The sequence below is a fragment of the Charadrius vociferus genome, unplaced genomic scaffold (assembly GCF_000708025.1).
Source record: "Charadrius vociferus isolate BGI_N301 unplaced genomic scaffold, ASM70802v2 scaffold281, whole genome shotgun sequence".
Classification (NCBI taxonomy): domain Eukaryota; kingdom Metazoa; phylum Chordata; class Aves; order Charadriiformes; family Charadriidae; genus Charadrius; species Charadrius vociferus.
The window spans coordinates 150,320-167,921 of record NW_009646633.1 but is presented as its reverse complement, the minus strand read 5'-3'; the positions used below and the strand labels follow the sequence as shown (position 1 = coordinate 167,921).

The 17,602-nt window shown below is 42.3% G+C and overlaps 1 protein-coding gene across 1 annotated transcript in view; it reads right to left on the bottom strand.

Moving 5' to 3' along the window:
• Positions 1–4,801: 4,801 nt before the first annotated feature.
• The window catches only part of SEC14L1 (SEC14-like 1 (S. cerevisiae)), a 39,387-nt gene continuing 26,586 nt past the window's right edge, over positions 4,802–17,602 (bottom strand). The window contains exons 6-15 of the mRNA XM_009888680.1: positions 17,110–17,219; positions 16,161–16,350; positions 13,103–13,191; positions 12,077–12,147; positions 10,294–10,465; positions 9,869–10,003; positions 7,976–8,110; positions 7,276–7,527; positions 6,058–6,236; positions 4,802–5,484 (exon numbers count right to left, since the gene is read on the bottom strand). Coding sequence (XP_009886982.1) covers positions 5,379–5,484; positions 6,058–6,236; positions 7,276–7,527; positions 7,976–8,110; positions 9,869–10,003; positions 10,294–10,465; positions 12,077–12,147; positions 13,103–13,191; positions 16,161–16,350; positions 17,110–17,219 — 1,439 coding nt within the window. The 3' untranslated portion in view covers positions 4,802–5,378. The remainder of the gene's footprint in view (positions 5,485–6,057; positions 6,237–7,275; positions 7,528–7,975; positions 8,111–9,868; positions 10,004–10,293; positions 10,466–12,076; positions 12,148–13,102; positions 13,192–16,160; positions 16,351–17,109; positions 17,220–17,602) is intronic.

The following is a 17,602-nucleotide window of genomic DNA, read 5'->3' as shown; positions in this document are numbered from 1 at the left end:
CGACCCCCCCTCCCGCCTGCTGCCCCACGCGTGGGTTTCGCCCCCAGCCCTTTGCCCCCGTGTCCTGGTTTGAGCGACACAGGAGTAATTTCTCTTGCTGTAATTTTACTTTTTGGCAAGGTATCTTCCAACGCTCGGGGAAACTGCACCTTCAGAAGACTCCAGCGTCTGAATTGGTGAAAATATTTGCGTTATAGCCACCTGTGGAGTGTGTGTCTCAAGGGCTCGGTGTTTTCCAGCTCACCAGGTGCGGGGATGAGGAGGAACGAGACCCGGGCACTTGCCCCAAGCTGCCCAACAGGGTGAGTTCTTACCATGAACAGCACAGTCAATATAAATTAGAAAGTTTGCTGCGAAGTTCTCTCTTTCCCGTGACGGCTGCCATCCTGAGAACTCCTCGCCCCGGTGCCGGAGCCCCGAGCTCATCCCTTCCTCCCGAAGCCCCAGCGCTGGCAGTGTCCCACATTGGCTGTCACTGCGGGGAGCGCACAGCTTCTACGGATAGAATGGGCTGAGGATAATCCTCGGGTATTTTATATTGCTATCAGGATCAATTTTTAGTATTATTAATGTTAATTACTTAGTCTTACTCTGTTAAATCTGTATAAATTTCAACCCACGGCTTTCCTTGTTTTTTTCCTAATTTCCCTTCCCAGTGGAGGGGGGTCACAGGCTGGTAGAATAATTGTCTACGCGATGATAAATTGTTGTGGGTTCCTCAAACCATAACACCCTGGTACATGGGTTTTCTACCCGTGGCTCGGGCTGGTTAGGTTTGTGCCTTAACCCCCCTGGTGGGTGTCCCCCAGCAGTGCCGGACGGGGTATTTGAGGGTACGGAGGCTGCCTGCAAAGCTGGGCTCCCACCAATACCAACTCCTTTTTCCTCTCCCTTCCTTTCTTTTCCTTTTTTCTTTTCCCTTCCTTTCCCCCTTTCCCTTCCCTTCTTTTCCTTTTTTCTTTTCCCCTTTCCCTTCCTTTTCATAAGCAACCTAAACCACATCCCTCAGACGTGAGTCAGGGTTCAACCAGTTTGGTGCCTTTCCAAGGGGAGCTGCATGGCCCTGCCCGCACCGTTATCACCTGCTCAGCTCAAAGAAGGTCTGAGGCTCTTGGCTTTAATTGCCATTTCAAGAGGGGAGCATCGGCCGGGAAAGGCAGCTTTCCCACTGCCTCCCTGGGCACAGTGCAGCTGAACAGCCAACGCCACCTTCTTGTAGGATGCCTTTTCAAGGGCTTTTGTGTTTAGTAACATCCAGAGCAGCAGTAAGCCAGCCCATTATAATTATGTGCTGGCATGGAAATATTTGGCCACATGTTAAAATTTGAAGTAGGTCAGGCAGCCATCTGGTCTTGCTGACAGACCTCCCCGACCATAGTTAAAGATTCTCATTTTAGAAACTTTACAGCTTGGATAAAACCTGAAAGATCAACCATAAATGGATGTTTCAGCTGCCGCTCCAACTCCAGGGGTTAGAAAAACCACAGCCTGACATTTATGAGCTCCTGCTCTAAAAACAGCTAAAGCTTTTTCTACCAATAAAACCAAATAATTGTAATTCCCCCAAATGTGATTGTGATTCCTCCCACCCAAGAAGGCATCAGCAGTGGGGGCAGCCGAGGAGCCCATCTCCTCCACACTGTATGGCTCGCTCACCCCTTGGGGTGGGCAGTATCAAACCCCTGCAACAGGCACGCTTATTCTTGAATGAGAGAAAACTATTGTACCTTTAAATTGTTAAATTCCAGTTAAAAAACCCCCAACCCTCACAACCATACCAGCAGCTGCATCCGCCAAACAAACGCGTAGCAGCGCAGCTGAATGATCACCCCTCGCCCCGCGCTCACGCTGCACCCCAGGGCAGAGTGGCTCTCCCCAGGCACCAGCCCGAGGTATGGCCTGCAGAGCTCAGCACGATTGCAAAGTCCGGGATTTTGGGGCAGTTTTATGGCTCAGGTAGCTGTGCCTGCACCGAGACCACTCAGGTTGTCCCAGGACTGCTCTTGCCCAGCCAGTCAGCCATGCATTCAGTCAGACCGCCGGCGGCAGAGCCACCGAGTAAAAAGAAATAAGCAGGTGGAAAAGTTATTGCACTTGCAAGTTCAGGTGGACAGACACATTTCAGCCCACATAGCGGCAAATGAGAGACATTTCTCTGTCCCCTTGCCGTGCCAAGCTCGGCAGCGTAAGCCTTTTATTTAATACACATATCGCACTCCACAAGGGCTGCTGCTGTGATCAGCCGTTGAAAAAGTATAAAGTCACCATATAAGCCATAAAAGCAACTATTTTCTTTTCAGAGCTACCTGAAGATTTTTTCAGCACGGTATTTAGTTCCTTTTGTGTATTCACAGACCAGTAAAAAACTATCTATGTACACGTACTGTGGGGAAAGGATTCTGTTATGTGACAAGGAAATGCCCAGCAGAGGCCGTTTTCCTTCTAAAATCACATTCCTCATACCTTGTACTGTCTCTGGTTTCTCCTCCCCAAGACAGGATGCTTTGCTGAAGCTTCTCACCATGGCAGAGAGCTGAAAGCAGCTCCTGCATCCCCCGTAACAGCATTGCCCTGGAGCAGCTCTGGCAGACTTGAATTCAGCACATAAAATAACCTGGAAGCTTTGCATCAGATGAATGAAATGAAGAAGCTGACCTTTTTTTTTTTTCCAAACAGTTCACATTTATTGATAACAATAAAAAAATCTTTTAAAGACTATCTGTATTTTATTACCAAGAATGAGGTATTATGTATACAAAACATTTACAGAATTTGATATGCAGTTCATGAGTACAGACAGGAAAAGTGCAGAAGGACACTGATAACAGGAAAAAAGCCAACAGAAGAGTCATTGGCTGAGAGAAGGAAGAGAAGCAATAATATCACACAAAAAGACCAGGGTATGGGAAATTAATTAGTCAGACTGCAGCGATCAAGTCATATTGCCACAGCACTTAGCTTAGAGGAGGATTAACTATTGTTTTTCTGGAATTTTATCTCCCCAGCTGTTTGTGCTGTCATGTGCTTTGAGCTCTAAAAGATGTGTTAAGATTAACAGCAGGAAAAACCCAAAGTGCCATTTTTGAGCCAGCTCAAGTGAAAAACAAAATACAGATCTTCAGACTTGAAAAGTGACTGCAACTCAAAAAGGTCTACAAAGCCAGACACCTCTGGACAGATGTGGAGTGTTGAATGAAGCAGTTTCTTTACAGTTGTCAGCAAAATCGCCATCTGAGAGAGAGAGAGAGAGAGAAAGAAAGGGGACCTTCAGCCCTTACAGCCTGGTAAATGGAAAGTGGCATTTGCAAAGAGCCATGAGTGTCATTAAGTTAAGCTCACTGTGCCTTCTGCTGCCCTAGCTCCCCTGCGCCTGGGAATACTGGTTCCTGCACATCAAGAATCAAACCACCTCTTCAGCCAGCTGGGCTCCTCCGAGGCAGAGAGCTCAGACCAGCAGCCCGAGAGCCACCACGCACAGCTGGCTGCTGTGCGGACGCCGGGTGAGGAGCTGCTTGACACCAAAGCGGTGGCCTGTCTCACACAACAGCCCGCTTTGGCAGCCTAAGTAACAGTCTAACCTCCACCTTTAATTTTTAAGTGCAAAAAAGACAAAATAGACTAGTTTCATTCAGCTTAAGGAGACTGGACTCTCAACACCTATCTGTTAGTAAAATACTACTTTGTCAGCTCTGTCTGCCCCGTTCCACAGCCTGAATTGGTCCACAGGAGGGGTGCTCCTAGTCAGAGGTTAGTAACCTGCCTCGCAGAAGACTTGCAGTCATTAAAAATATTTATACTGAGTTCAGAACCAGCTTTCCTCAAGCAGGGCATCCAGGATCTTAAGCGAGTTCTGCTTTGAAAGTGCAAGACCTCCGCAAGCTCCTCTACCACTTACCCATAACAGTGCTGACTCCCCAACGCTTAACAGAGCCTATCCAGCTTTCCAGCAGGGACTGCAGCCAGCACAGTAGCTCCTTTTTGCTTGGATAGATAATTTAACTCTACGAGGGTGAGGAAAAGACCAGGCAGGGTCTAACTATGCAAATCCTGCTGCATTTGAGACTGAAATCCTCTCTGCTCCACTGCCAGGTATGGTCTGTAGCTGTCTGCTGACAGCCTTTTGCTCAGCACTTCAGTCCTCTGTGCCTTTTGCTGTGCGTGGGAGAGGGGGCTCGAAGTGGAAGAATGCCTGAACAGACTTGAACAAAGAGAGTTCAAGTAGGATTGCTTGGGCCTGGGTAGAATAGGCAAATCCAAAATGGCAATTCACCACTGGCAGAAGCAACAGTGAAAACAGTCAAGCAGGCCCTGCTCAGAGCATCTTCTGCTGTATCGCTTCGAGTACGGTCCCTGCGCTCCCTGCCTACACTAAAGCTTCCACTGATCAGAACTCAAGCGTTCTGTTTCTGACATACACAGGGAAGGACAGGAAGCAAGAGGGATTGAACAGTGCACAGGAAGGATGGAAGCCAGACCTCTTCTAGACTGATTTAAGAAGCAAGCTTAAGCTCTGCATAAATTCCCGATAAGAACAGAGTCTCAGTAAAATCGATTCACATGGAGTGTACTCAAGGAAGTAGAGCAAAGCTCCAGCACAGAGGTGGGAACAAATCCTCAGACCAATTCTGGATCAGGCCAGCGTGACACAGTGAGGGAGAGCCTGCTCTCTGCCTCTCTCTCTGCAGTGCTTCAAGCGCAAATCCAAGGAAAGAATGAATTGCTTTAACCCATCAAGACCCAGAGCTCAAATTCCCCAAAAATGTGCTCATAGAAAAGGTATTAGTGTTTACAGCCTGGCCACAGCTCTGTGGACATGCTTTGAAAAAAATGGACTCACAAAGTCAAGTATCCAGCAACTGCTTTTCTTTGTCTCGGACATCACTTAGTGGACACAGCAGAACAGTTTGCAGCACTGGAAGATCACAGGGGATTTCTTAAGATGGCAAAGAATGTCCTGACAGGAGACTTGCAGTTGATCTCTAATGCACTACGGAGCATTTTTGGTAGGGTTTTTTCCTTTTTTTTGCTTTTTAACATTTACACAGTTAAAAAAAAACTATTCTTAACTGATGCACTGGTTATTTTTCCTTTCAATGAGAGCCCTTGTGTTCAGAGTTAGGATTTGTGCAAGCACACTTGCAGAAATATTTATGGCTGAGTTAGGAGAAAAGGGTTAAAGTTAAGAGACAAGCTGTTGGATCTAACAAGGACCAAAACCACTAAGTTTAAAATTCAAACAGCTACTTTACTATCTATAAAAGGCTTTTGTGGGGAGGGGATTTTTTGCGCAATTGCCAGTTGAATACGCTGTATTGCAGTCAGCTGCCACAGGTGAGGGTCCAGCCATCTCATCCATTTGCTTTTCATCTGTTGTGGCACTACCTGGAAATCATGGAGCTGGAATGGGACTGGCTAGAAGAAGTGGTGGCAGCACTGAGCTGGGAGAATCCACTGTGGCTTGATTCAAGGCTGGTCATAGATCCCCTGCAATATAAAACAAAGTAGTTTTAAGCTTCAGAACACAAAGATTTTGCTTTCTGCTATGCATCTATATTGCATTTGTTTGCAAACTGAATAAAAAGCAAGTAACGGTTTTGGTGCAGATACTCAAACACTTTTCTGCCTCACCACATAAGATAATGGGGACACCAAACACCTTGCAACAAACAGGTGCTGTTCAAAGAGACTGAGGACTAGTTTCAGTCAAATATATCAACTGTCAGGCAACTGAATTGACTCAATTCCATTTTGAGTTGCATTCATTTCTACAGACAACCAAGCCCAACAATTCACACTATGCTTTCAAGGCACAGCAAAGTGACCAATGATGATTACAATGAGGTAACTAATTAGCACCTTTTATATATTAATTGCCCCCAGTACCAGGACTGGTTGAATTTTTTTGTTTGGGTTTTTTTTTTTTTTTCTTCCTAGGGCTGAGAAAACAGAAGTCCTCACAATTTACTCGTATTTAAGCAAACCTGACACTGGCTCGATCATCTAAGTATCAGAAAGGTTTGACAACAGCTGATCTTCATGAACCTTGGCCAGACATACCTGAAATCTTCAGATCCTATTACTTCTGTATAGTACATCACTTTACATTTGTGAGAGGAGACCTGTAGAGATGCTAGTACATCATCCACACGAGGCAGGTTGGTTGTAGCACAGGCAGGCATGCTATGAAATTTCCATTGGAGAATATAGAAGCCAGGCCACCTGGTCACATGCGATCCCTGGAAGCAGCCGCAGCAAAAATTGAAAATTAACTTTGTCAAAACAAAGATTTGTAGGCTTGAAATTTCTTTTCCAAGCTTAGAAAAACTACCTACATGCCCAGAATTTTTTCCCCAATGCCAGTATTTCAGCTCCTCAGCCAACTGGCAGCACTGGTCAGCTCTCCCCACACAGCATACTTATAAAAGTTATGATAGAATGCCAGCGGTTCCACCTGCTTTTTGACAGTGTCAAGTGGTTAGGATTTAAATACACTAAAAGGACAAAGTTCTTGTTTAGAACAATATCCATTTTTTTATTTAGTTTCATTAACAGCTGTCCTTTGAGACTGAAAAGAACAGTCAAGGTTCCTGCCTCACAGAAAGAGAAAGAGCAGTTCAAGAGGTCACTGCCCATATTTCCAGTTTAACACTTCCAATTAGATGACTTAAGGAGCTCCTTTTTCAAAGGCTGTTCAACTCTTATTTCAAGTCAAAAGGAGTAACAGTCACAGAGTGACTGTAAATGTGCTGTATATAATAGCAAACTTGGTAATTAAAGCATAGGTTGCAAATGCCATAAAAAACCCCAAACTTCATGAATGTTGGCCATTGGGAGCTCCTTAAGTTTAGAGGGAAAAACACACAGAAGCTCAGTCTTAATTTCCAGGCTTCTGTCATTATTGAGGTAAGATACTATGATACTCTTCAAACACAGACTGTTTGCTTCAGAAAATAATGGTCAAAATTACAGCGCAAAGCACGTCTTGCTACTTTCTGGATGTGCACTACGTTCTAGCTGGCTTCTCTATATTCCTTGCTGATCAACCTCAATCACTATTAGCCTGATGCAACCTCCTCTCACAGCAGATCCCATGTAAATACTAACTCCGTTCCCCGAAGCATGCAGCTAGGAACATAAGCTGAAATGTCGGCCAAAAGCAAGCAGACAGTCCGGAGCTGAATCACCATTCAGTCATCAATGATAATTGTGAATTAGAACATCTAGTTGTTGGAGCTCGCTTCCATCTGCTCCCGCACAGGCATTCAGTGGTCTTACCTGCACACTCTCCCCTTCTTTGCAGATAAGGGGAGACTCCACCATGCTGTAATCACGCCCCAATTGCCAGACTTTGTCTATCAACTGGACATTGTTCCCACCAGGAGATGTAATACTGTGAGCTCCCAGAGAGTCCTTTTTAGGAGGCTGTGGGGCTCTCTTGGAATGAAAGATGTTAAAAACGATGTCGCCCTTGCACACATCAAAATCCCATGTGATCACAGATGAGGCATCCACAATCTGAACAAGAACCTGAGACAGAAAAGTCATATTAGACAACAGCAATTTGCTCAGTAAAGACCGAAACTCTTACCAGAGAAGCCGACAAAACCCAGAGGTTTTGTCACTGGGCTTAATTTAGACTTTCAAAAAGGCAGTGTAGACACAAATTCTCTCCTGATGGAGTGTCCTTATTTTAACATGACTTTCAGAAGCTCTCAAGTAACTTTTGAGAATATAATTTGTCTTTGCTTAGAAGGACACTGCTTTGAATGGAATGAAAAACAGTGATATTCTCTAAATGACAAGAAGATGATACCAGGAATGGTCACAAACTTCATCTACTAAAGCATCACTATGCATCAGAACTATAGAAGAACAAGGTGGAAGCATGGCAACTAAATCTAACCTAAACTAAATCTAAAGAGATGGAATCCAGAGCAGAGGGTTGAGATGGAAGAAAGACAGGCTGCAATCGTACCTCATGCGGAGCTCCTTTGAAGACACTTGCAGACTGGTAGATTGTTTCAGTCCAAAGCTTTATGTCTTCATTTTCCAACTCTTCTGCTGTCCGGTAGAGGGACTTGGGAACCAGCCCACCCTCTGGTACTTCACACTAAAAGCATAAACAGCTGTTAAAAGCTATCCCCTCTGTACATCCACACCCTGTCATGCTCTCTGTCTGCTAGCTTCAGAAACAAAACCTCACATTTAGCAAGTACTCTGAACAACGACATATGAACAGAGTTTGAAAGTAATTTTATAGCTTGTACATCATACATACAGAAATTTATTTTATAATGATCTGGTGTAGGTGAGTTTGCAGAACTAGACACCAGAGGAATAGATCTTGCATATGCACAACAGCTATCACCACAGAAAATGACTGTGCAAATGCTATAGTTATCACTCATCCTGCCCTATACTGAAGAAAGATGTGAGCCACTTAGGAATCCCGAGGAAAGTGGTAATAGCAACTCAGTCTAAAAGGTATAGCCTATAGAGACCCGAAAGAACTGGGGTAGCTAAATTTAAGCACAAAGTAAGTTTCCAAACAGGTAAAAGGATATTGCAGTCAGGAAGGTAACAGTTTTCGTTACAACTGTGTTGACAGCTCACTACTGGAACCGATTACACAACTTCCTTCAGCAATCATCTTTTTTAAGAAGTCTCTAGTAACGAAGTTAGACAACTATCTGATCAGGAACAGGTTCCATAGCAGTGTTTAGGGCAGTAAAAGTGTTTGATAACTGAATGACAACAGAGAATTGAAAGGATCTTTTGAGAATTCACTTTTGTTCAAACACCCAGAAGTAAAGATGAAGAGAAAGTGACTCTATTACTGTCTGTGACTGGCAGGAAGTACGGTAAAAATTTGCTTTTTGGTAACATTGACTTTTGGTTACTTAAACAGCAGATTTTGCCAGCTTCTCAAGCTCCAAATTAGATAGCACAAACTTTCTTCACTGAAAGTTACTGCTGCAGCAAAAAGCAGCCCACTGAAGATAAACACATGCTCTACTCCAACACATCTAACAGTACTTCATTATAATTTGAGACTGTACTTGAACAGACCTAGATTAATTTTCAAGAATGGTACAGAAGTTAATCTAGAAAGTGTGCATGGGGGCTTAAAAAAGCAACCCTGAAGTTGTATTTAACACAGCTGAGTTCAAGAAAAAAATCATTTAAGTTTTACTGTGATGGAGGCTCTAGAAAATGCCCAAGTTGCACTCCTACAACTCAGTCACACCAGTGAGCCTGTGTTGTCAAAAACGTTACAGAGAAAACAAACCTTATGGTATGATGGAGATGTTAAAATGACAAATTCAATTGACACCCATAGTCTAGGCAGAAAGCAGCTGTTAAGGCACATGACAAGGGACTGAGAAATTACAGTATCCTGCAGTAAAACATTTTTTTTGTTTGTTGTGGTCAACACACATATTGTGCTAGGAGACCTGGCTGTTTGTTAAGCCCTCCTTGCAGACGTGCCACATATTTCCTAGGGCTTCCTATGGTATCAGTTAGTTCTTTTAGGTGACACACACTTCTGAGTAGCTGATGGTGACAGCTCTTGCTCAGTGCCATGCTACTGTGTCTGCTTGAACTTGACAGGTAACAGAGACTATGGCTTTTAACCATGCCTGGCTACTTTAAGAAGTTACTTGATATTCATTGTCAGGAAGTACTGTATTTCTCTTTTTAAAGTGGACCTGAATGAACACACGAAGGCTGGAATCCTACATCGTAGGCCCCTCCCCTCCAAACTACACTAGGAATCATTCTGTGCTTCTAGGCTTCTTTGTTTAGCGGAGCAGGGGAATAAAAAAACTCAGAAATAATTGCTGTATGCACTAGTTTATATTCATACCATGCACTCTCCACCAAGAAAATCAGGGATAATTTCTTTATCGATGTAATCCAGCAGTCCCCCAGGACCCTGGTAGTCATTGCCAGCATAAATAAGGAATTTCTTTCTAGTGTTGTCATCAATGAATGGACTAACCTACAAACAAAGAAAAAGAGAACAGATCAATTTTGAAGCAATCAGTTTGATTGCATTAACTATTACCATCCTTGTTATGCAAAGCTGACACTAAAAAGAAAATTAACAAACTACGTAAGCAAGTTCTTAAGTAGTGTTTTTTAATCCACTTCAGGAATCCTATAGAAGAGATGTTTCCAAATGGTAACTTTTCCTGCGCATAACACCTGATTTCTAAAGTGTTTTTACAAACTACAACTGTGTAGCAGTGTACTGAGAGTGCTGAGGAATGCCTTGAATTACAAACATACCAGTGTCCAAAGAACTGGGAATACTCGAGGTGCTCTCAGGATTAGAAGGCGACCCAAAGTCTCAGGGTAATTAGCTTCAACTACCTCAATGATTCTTAGCAACGCTTTGACACCAGGTCTCCATAAATGCCGCATGTTCAAGCCTTCTAGATCTACTAGACAGGTCCAAGAGCTGAATTTGAGGAAGACAAAAAGAAAAGGAAAAATCTCAATGGCACCAAAATTCTTATTTTTTATGCAAGTGTCCAATGTACTGAAACGTGCGGAGCCCACTGCATGTTTTGGTTTCTTCTATTTTACCTCCTTGCTTTGTGCTACCTGTAGACACTGGTGTTTAAGATCCTTAGAAAAGTCTTAGAGTGGGCCAAGTACAGTTACAGATTACGTGCAAAGCTCACTTTGCACATCATGCATATTCCCCCACAGACATTTCAGACCCCAGGTGAAGGTTAATGTGAAGCCAAAAAAAGATCCTGTCAACAGCTAGCACAAATGTTAAGCCATTGCTTCTACTGGGAAGTCAATTAAGTGGTCACGCTGCTATGAAGCGATTTAACATTCATGGTGCAGATTTCCTACTAATACAGTACAGTAACAGTGCCATTACATGTCAAAGCTAATTCTGTTGTCAGATCTCTGGAAGGGAAGCTTTTTCTGTAGGAAGAGGTATGTTCTTAACTCTAAATACTGAGCTTCAGCATAGGCTTTATTTTCCAAGTTCAGGTCTCACCCTGGGCTTGAATTCAAGATTTACAGCTGTGCTGCACCAGCTAGCATCCATGAAATTATGCTTCTGTGAAACAGCAAACACTTCTTTGTTTCACTTCAAACGTTTGGTATGTAGTCCTTTAGGATTACTTCTACAAATCAAGATCCAGTACACAGCACAATTTCATAGTTACACACATGAAATCCCTCTCTTGGATTTGACCTCCCACCGAGAGCTAGGACAGCAAGTTCTTTAGCAGGGAAAAGATAAGCAGACATACCATGCAACCCTGAGCCTTTACAGATTAAGGGAAGGAGTCAGAAATTGAAGAGAGTCCAAGAAACACTGTTTCTTTTCAGAGGCAGTCCTGCATTCATTCCACACCCTTAAATCCATTTTGCTGTTAACACTTTCGTAAGTGACCCCTACAATGACTTAAAGATGGGATAGCAAGCCATTTTTGACTGAACTTCACATGAAGTCATGCCAGTACTTGGAAAACTAGACCCCAGGTTTCACAGGAGCTTCGTGACCTTACCATGGATCAAGAGTTGAGTAACCACATGTAACAATTGAATAACATAAACAAGAACTGAGTGTGATGAGCCTTGGTACGGACTATGGATGAACAAGTGACATGAAAACAATACCTGAAACTATTGGAAAGGTTATCCATGATATTATCATGGGTTGATTTTTTCAGCAGCCTCTACCAACATCTGTCTATAAAATCCCCCAGACACAGAGATGGGAGTTAGGCTGCATTGCTTTGCAGACATCCAACAGTAGAAGAGAGTAGAAGCATAACATACCCCACGGAGAACCCTTATGAGCACGACGCTGGACTGCTAGAGCAGGTATTGTGTTTCCCTTAGGCTTGACCATGCAGATTAACTCTACCATTAATTGCAGAGGCTCTCAGTTAACTGTATCTGCATGTCAGCCACACACCGTACCCTACGCTTGGTCCATTTAATAAACATTGCTCAGCAGCACCATGTTGCCTGATGTTCCCCCATGCACACCATGAAACCAAGTAATTCCCAAGGGGCAGATCCACTTGCTGTATTTTACCTTATTGGCCTGCCAAATACTTTCGTATTCTCCTCACATCGCCTCAGTCCTTCCTCATTTATTGAAAGAACCTGTACAAGAAAACACGTTGTTTAGAGAATACAGTCTTAAACTCCATAGATGGGATGAAAAAAATATTATTATATCCAAAGACTAATTAAAACTACAAGCTCAAACCAGCATAAACCTTTTTCTCCAAAGAATAAACTAGAAACCACATTTACACCACTGGTCGATCTTGTTGAAAAATAAATATGCCTTTCCATAAAAGCAGCAAAATGTAAACAAGAATCTCTAGAAAACTGAGACCCAGGAGTGATACAGACAAGAGGTCTCCCTACACTTCCGCCCCTTTAAGCACAGATTTCCCCTTTACTCAGAAATTAAATACCCTTTTTAAGTCAAAGAAAGTAACCTTGAAACAGAACTAGGGCAAACAAACAAAATCTAGTATGTGGCTGGAAATGCCACTGGAACAAAAAAAATAAAATCCAGCCCCTGCTTCTAGTGGTTACTATGGTCGTGACTGCCATTACTAGGAGTCAAAAAAAAATATTACTGCAAACCTGGAATTCTGCCAGCTTTCTGCTTGGAAACTGAGCAGATCCACAATAACACAGTCTGAGTGATGCTTTTAGAGAAGGCAAAATTACAGGTAAGTACTATTTCTTTAAAAATAAATTATTCTTATCCTTGGAATACAGGCTTGACAACATCGGAGCATGGCATTTTCTCTTCTGTACAAATGCAGAGACTTGAAGCACAGCACAAACTGCAGAAGAATCTGTGAAAACGCTAACCAATAATTATAGGAGCTGCCAAGAACTACGCCTTTCCGCCATCAGTTTGCAGTTGGAAAGAATGCAGAAGATCAGCTACCAGGAGCTTTCAGATGTATTCAAACCAAAAACAGACGGCCAGAAAGTACATCAAAATATCCAGAGTGATGAATGTTCTGGCAGAGGAGGAAATTTCTAAATGAAAATATCACATTGTTCTCAACTTGCTGGCCCCAAAAATACTTACGTATCGAAGCAAGGCCTCTTCCCCAAGAGCTCGCACTAAGCCTTTGGTATCCATCTGTCCCAATCTCAGCACATACAGCGGGCGACCATCTGAATAACAAGAACAAATATATCAACATAACCCTTATTTTTACAGCAATAGACAATTCGAGTGAGCTAGTTTTATGCTAAAAATCCAACAGGAAACAAACCATAGCCAGTTCAAACTTTGTTGTACAGCTGGAAGAGGGAGAACCTGAAGATGGCGGCAATATAAACTTTACTCTGTCCAGCTACACCAAAAGATTGCCTGGAAATAAACTGCACAAGTTTAATGGAGACATCCTGATGCAAAAATAGCTCCCCTATCTGCAAGGAAAGTTCAAAGGACTTCAACAAGTACATTGGTACACGCAAGATCGTGGTACACACAATTAAAGACACAGGACTATAATTAGCTTTGAGGATAGCAGAGATACAGGAAAAGCTTTAGTTGATAAGCGTAACTAAAGACTTGCACTGAAGGCTGTAAACCTTCTATCACACATGACTCAATACTGCTTACAGCAACGTTTTTGGAAAAGTAGATACCCTGAGTTCTGGGAATTAATGAAACACTGTGTTAACCCAGAGACTTGCTTTTTGCAGTATTTGCTGAAGTCACACCTTTCAGCTATGTCATTACATACTATGCGGAACTGGCACGCAGCCTCATTTATGCAGGTTAAGCCTGGTGAGAACAGACTCTGTTCCAGAGATCAGCTTCAGATGGACCCTCTGCATTCAAAGCTTTGCCTTTTCACAGTCATCTTGCTGCATATTGGAGCATCTCAATACTGCCCAGAATACAAAAGCATTAAGCTTAACAACTGCGTTGGCTGAATTTAAGAATCAAAGCTTGCATTTATGGCTCTTCGTAAGAGGAGATAGTTGTCTGAAACAGCTTCCATCCTCCTCCCAAAGCTGTGATGCAGTTTTTAAGCTTCGCTCCATCTATTCTAGTACACAAACTAAATAATCACCAACTTATAAAACTGAATATGCTAGGACACAAAAACAAAAAAAATGAGCTTTCTACATAAAAATCTCCCTGAAGTCCTGTTGCCTGATTAGCTTCACTTCCCTCCAACAACTGCAAAGAGAGGTATCAAATTATCATTAAGTCCTTTGGGACACAAGAAAAGAAACTGTCAAGATATGCTATTAAAAAAAAAAAACAACACAACAAAACGAACAACCAAACCTGCAGACTCAAGGCAAGTTATTTATTTGGCAAAGACACTACCCCCATGAAAGATCACAGCCTTTTGTATTTTATCAGGTGGTCTAAAAGAAAATATTGTTTTAACATCAGCACACACTTGTCTTGGAAGGTACTGTTTAGCTTTTGAAACACTAAACAAAGTGCTATTAAGCTTCATAGCAGGTCTCCCTCCCTCACAGATGCACTTGCATCCAAAACCAAACTAATAGCTTACTAACCCTGGTCCACCCAAATGACACATGAAGGAAAGTCTCAGCTGACAGTGCTCTATTACCACTGTATATTTTACATTCCATTAGAGCCTTGTGATTTAAAAAAACATTTGACTGAAGCATTCCTGTCAAAATAAAAGCCACTCAGATGCAATTAGCACAGTTTTCTATACAAGCCAAAAGAATAACTTTTATTCTTTTGCACTAATAGCTCATTCTAGACAACACTGTTCATAATCACTGCTGCCTTTGCTTTAACACTAAAAGCTATACAGAATTCAGCTAGCTTAAGTTTGGCACATTCAGCGCATGTAGGAGGAAAGGAGCAATACTAGAAAAGAGGGTTTAAAAAAAGAACCTACCAGTGTAAAATTTTAAATTATATAGAATTGCTCAGTTTTGAAATTGTTTCCATTATTGACAAACCCATGCTTTACTTGTGAGCGTGCTGCAAAAGAACTGGAACTGGAGGAGAAGGGAGGCGAGCACGAAGACTGAAGAACTTCTCAGAAAAACATTAAACAACCCTTTGATGCATTCTGTACCTTTCTACTCACTGGCAGGACCCAGTTATGTGCTATTGACAGAGGAAGTCTTTGCAAAGTAAGGACAAAGAACTGACAGAAAGGAAGAACTAATTCACAGGTTTTTTTCCCTACAATCTTTACAAGCATATTCTTATTTTCCATTTTCTCAGTTTGAGGTCTGTCAAACCCAACGCATCAGGGGACAGCCATTCAGGCTCTTTGGCTTTACAGTGATTAAGCTTCTGCTGTATCGTCCCCTGTCTCCTGGCCACTACAGCTGACAGCATCTTGTCCTGTTTCATTTGCTTCTTGTAACAGGAAGAGCTAGCAGAAACAATGGTGCCTAGTCAGGGAAAAGACTAAATCAGAACACAGATAGCTCACAGTAAGAGATCATTTCCTTATCTAAAGAGCCCAGCTTCCCTCAAGCAACAAATTCCAAAACGTTTCATTTCTGTGTATGTATTAGCAGTAAGATCAGTGCACGATAAAAGCAATCAGAGGGATAGGGGAGCATGTCAGGCATAGCTGTCCATGTTTTAAAGATCTGGCTGTGGCTCACCATGCAAAGGGAACTTAGCCAAAGCTTCTTCCCTTCTTAAATAAACCTGCTCTATTTGATGTTTTTCCAACATCCCACTTCTCATCATTAAGCTGATTGTAATGCCAAATAGGTATTCATTTATGCCATCAGCAGACTTATACAACATCAGAAACAAGTTGATTAGGAAGATACACTTATTTACAAACATCTTTTAATCACTGAAAGAGAATGCTCTGCACTTGCATAACACACTTCTAAGCATTTCAGAGCACTACAGAAGTGCAATTAACTTTTTTAAGCTACTGGCAAAGCAGAGCTCTTTAGAGTTAAATTTGTCATTCAGAAAGATTGGGACCTAGGAGTCTGCCTCCACCAACTACGGAGCTGGCAACATCAATTTAAATGCATTCAGTACACAACAACTGAGAAGTTCTAACCATCTTTTCCAGTCATCTCTAGCTAACAGAGGGACAACTATCACCTTTAATACAGAACATAAAAAGACTGTTCAATATCCACCCTATAGAGCATACCTTTGTCATGGTGATGCCAGCCTCCTGCATAGTAATCTTGGAGTACTTGAGGAGGGTTCCATGTGTCTAGAATGTAGTCTACCTGGTGCTGCTTACGCCATGTCAGCGACTGGCAAAGGATTTCTCTTGCTTTATCAATGTTGAAGTCCCGGGCACGCAGGAATCTTAAAATGTGCTCATCCTTTGGGATCTATTTAAAAAAAAGACAAAACACCCCAAACAACATAATTTTGTACTCAAGGTTTGAAACAAGAACAAAAAATCAAACAACCGAAGCTGAAAAACATGCAGCCCTGCATCACTGCAAAAGGATGGCACATGACACAAAGTTACTCAAGCAAATCAGTCTTTGTTTGCGACAAAAACATGATCCCTGTCAGGTACTGCAGCTACATTTATATAAGGGATATAAAAATTTCATGAACTGTAATGTAATCATTTACACCTGTATGACCATACTAAGCCAGTCCAATTTAAAGGAATTGAGGGACAAAACACAGACTGTATTCATTGCCAAGTAAAAGGAAGCTGAGACACACATGCAAATCACAAGCCAATGGAAAAACCCCAGCCTTGCTATCAGTGATTTAACTGGCACATTGCTTCCTTTTCAGTACTGCACTTAGGGATACAGATTTGAGAATATAATGTTTGGCCACCAAAACAAACAAGGCAGAGTCATAAAACTGATGTTATTGCCCTGGGCTGGTTTATTGACATGCTGAGAGGCAGTCAGACTAACCATTTAAGCACTTCAGCTGGCACAGTCAGCTGGACAGTCACAGTGAACTATTTCTATTACCATTGTATAGACTTAATTTATGTTTTGATCATGGAGGGCCACTTAACAGGAACTGTTAGTCCCAGGAGGCGTAGGGCGATGTTTCATCAGGTCCACCTTGCATATCACACATTGAGATAGAGCCACAAGAGGCCAACAGTAACTTACTTTGCCCTTGTGTGTTTCCTGAAGCCACTGTCTCAGTCGAATGAGGCAGCTTTCCTGCATTGGTGTCAAGTCACCCAGATACCGCTTGATGTAGTCTGCGTCTAACTTGTCTAAAAGGAGATGTACACGTGGTTAGAGTGGTCCTGAACTGACACAGTGAAAGTAGCAAATGATCTTCTATGTTGAGATCTGAAGCAGAAAAGTGACTGCTCTGTTCTGCGGAGTCAGAATTGAATAAAGTTTCTTGAAACAATGAAAAGATGAGCAAAGGCAATACATACAGTTATCTTAATGGTAAACCAAGAAGAGCAATTCTCCTTCTGCAACTAAGAAAGGAATAAACTCAGACATTTATAAAAGCATTTCACCCGTATACTCAGATTTGTCAATCCACAGCTTATGGCAATACTTAGAAAAGCTTTGATCTAAGTCTCCCAGTGCAAGAATTTTCCCAAATTCCCTTATTAACAGGGGAAGGAAGATACAACAGAAG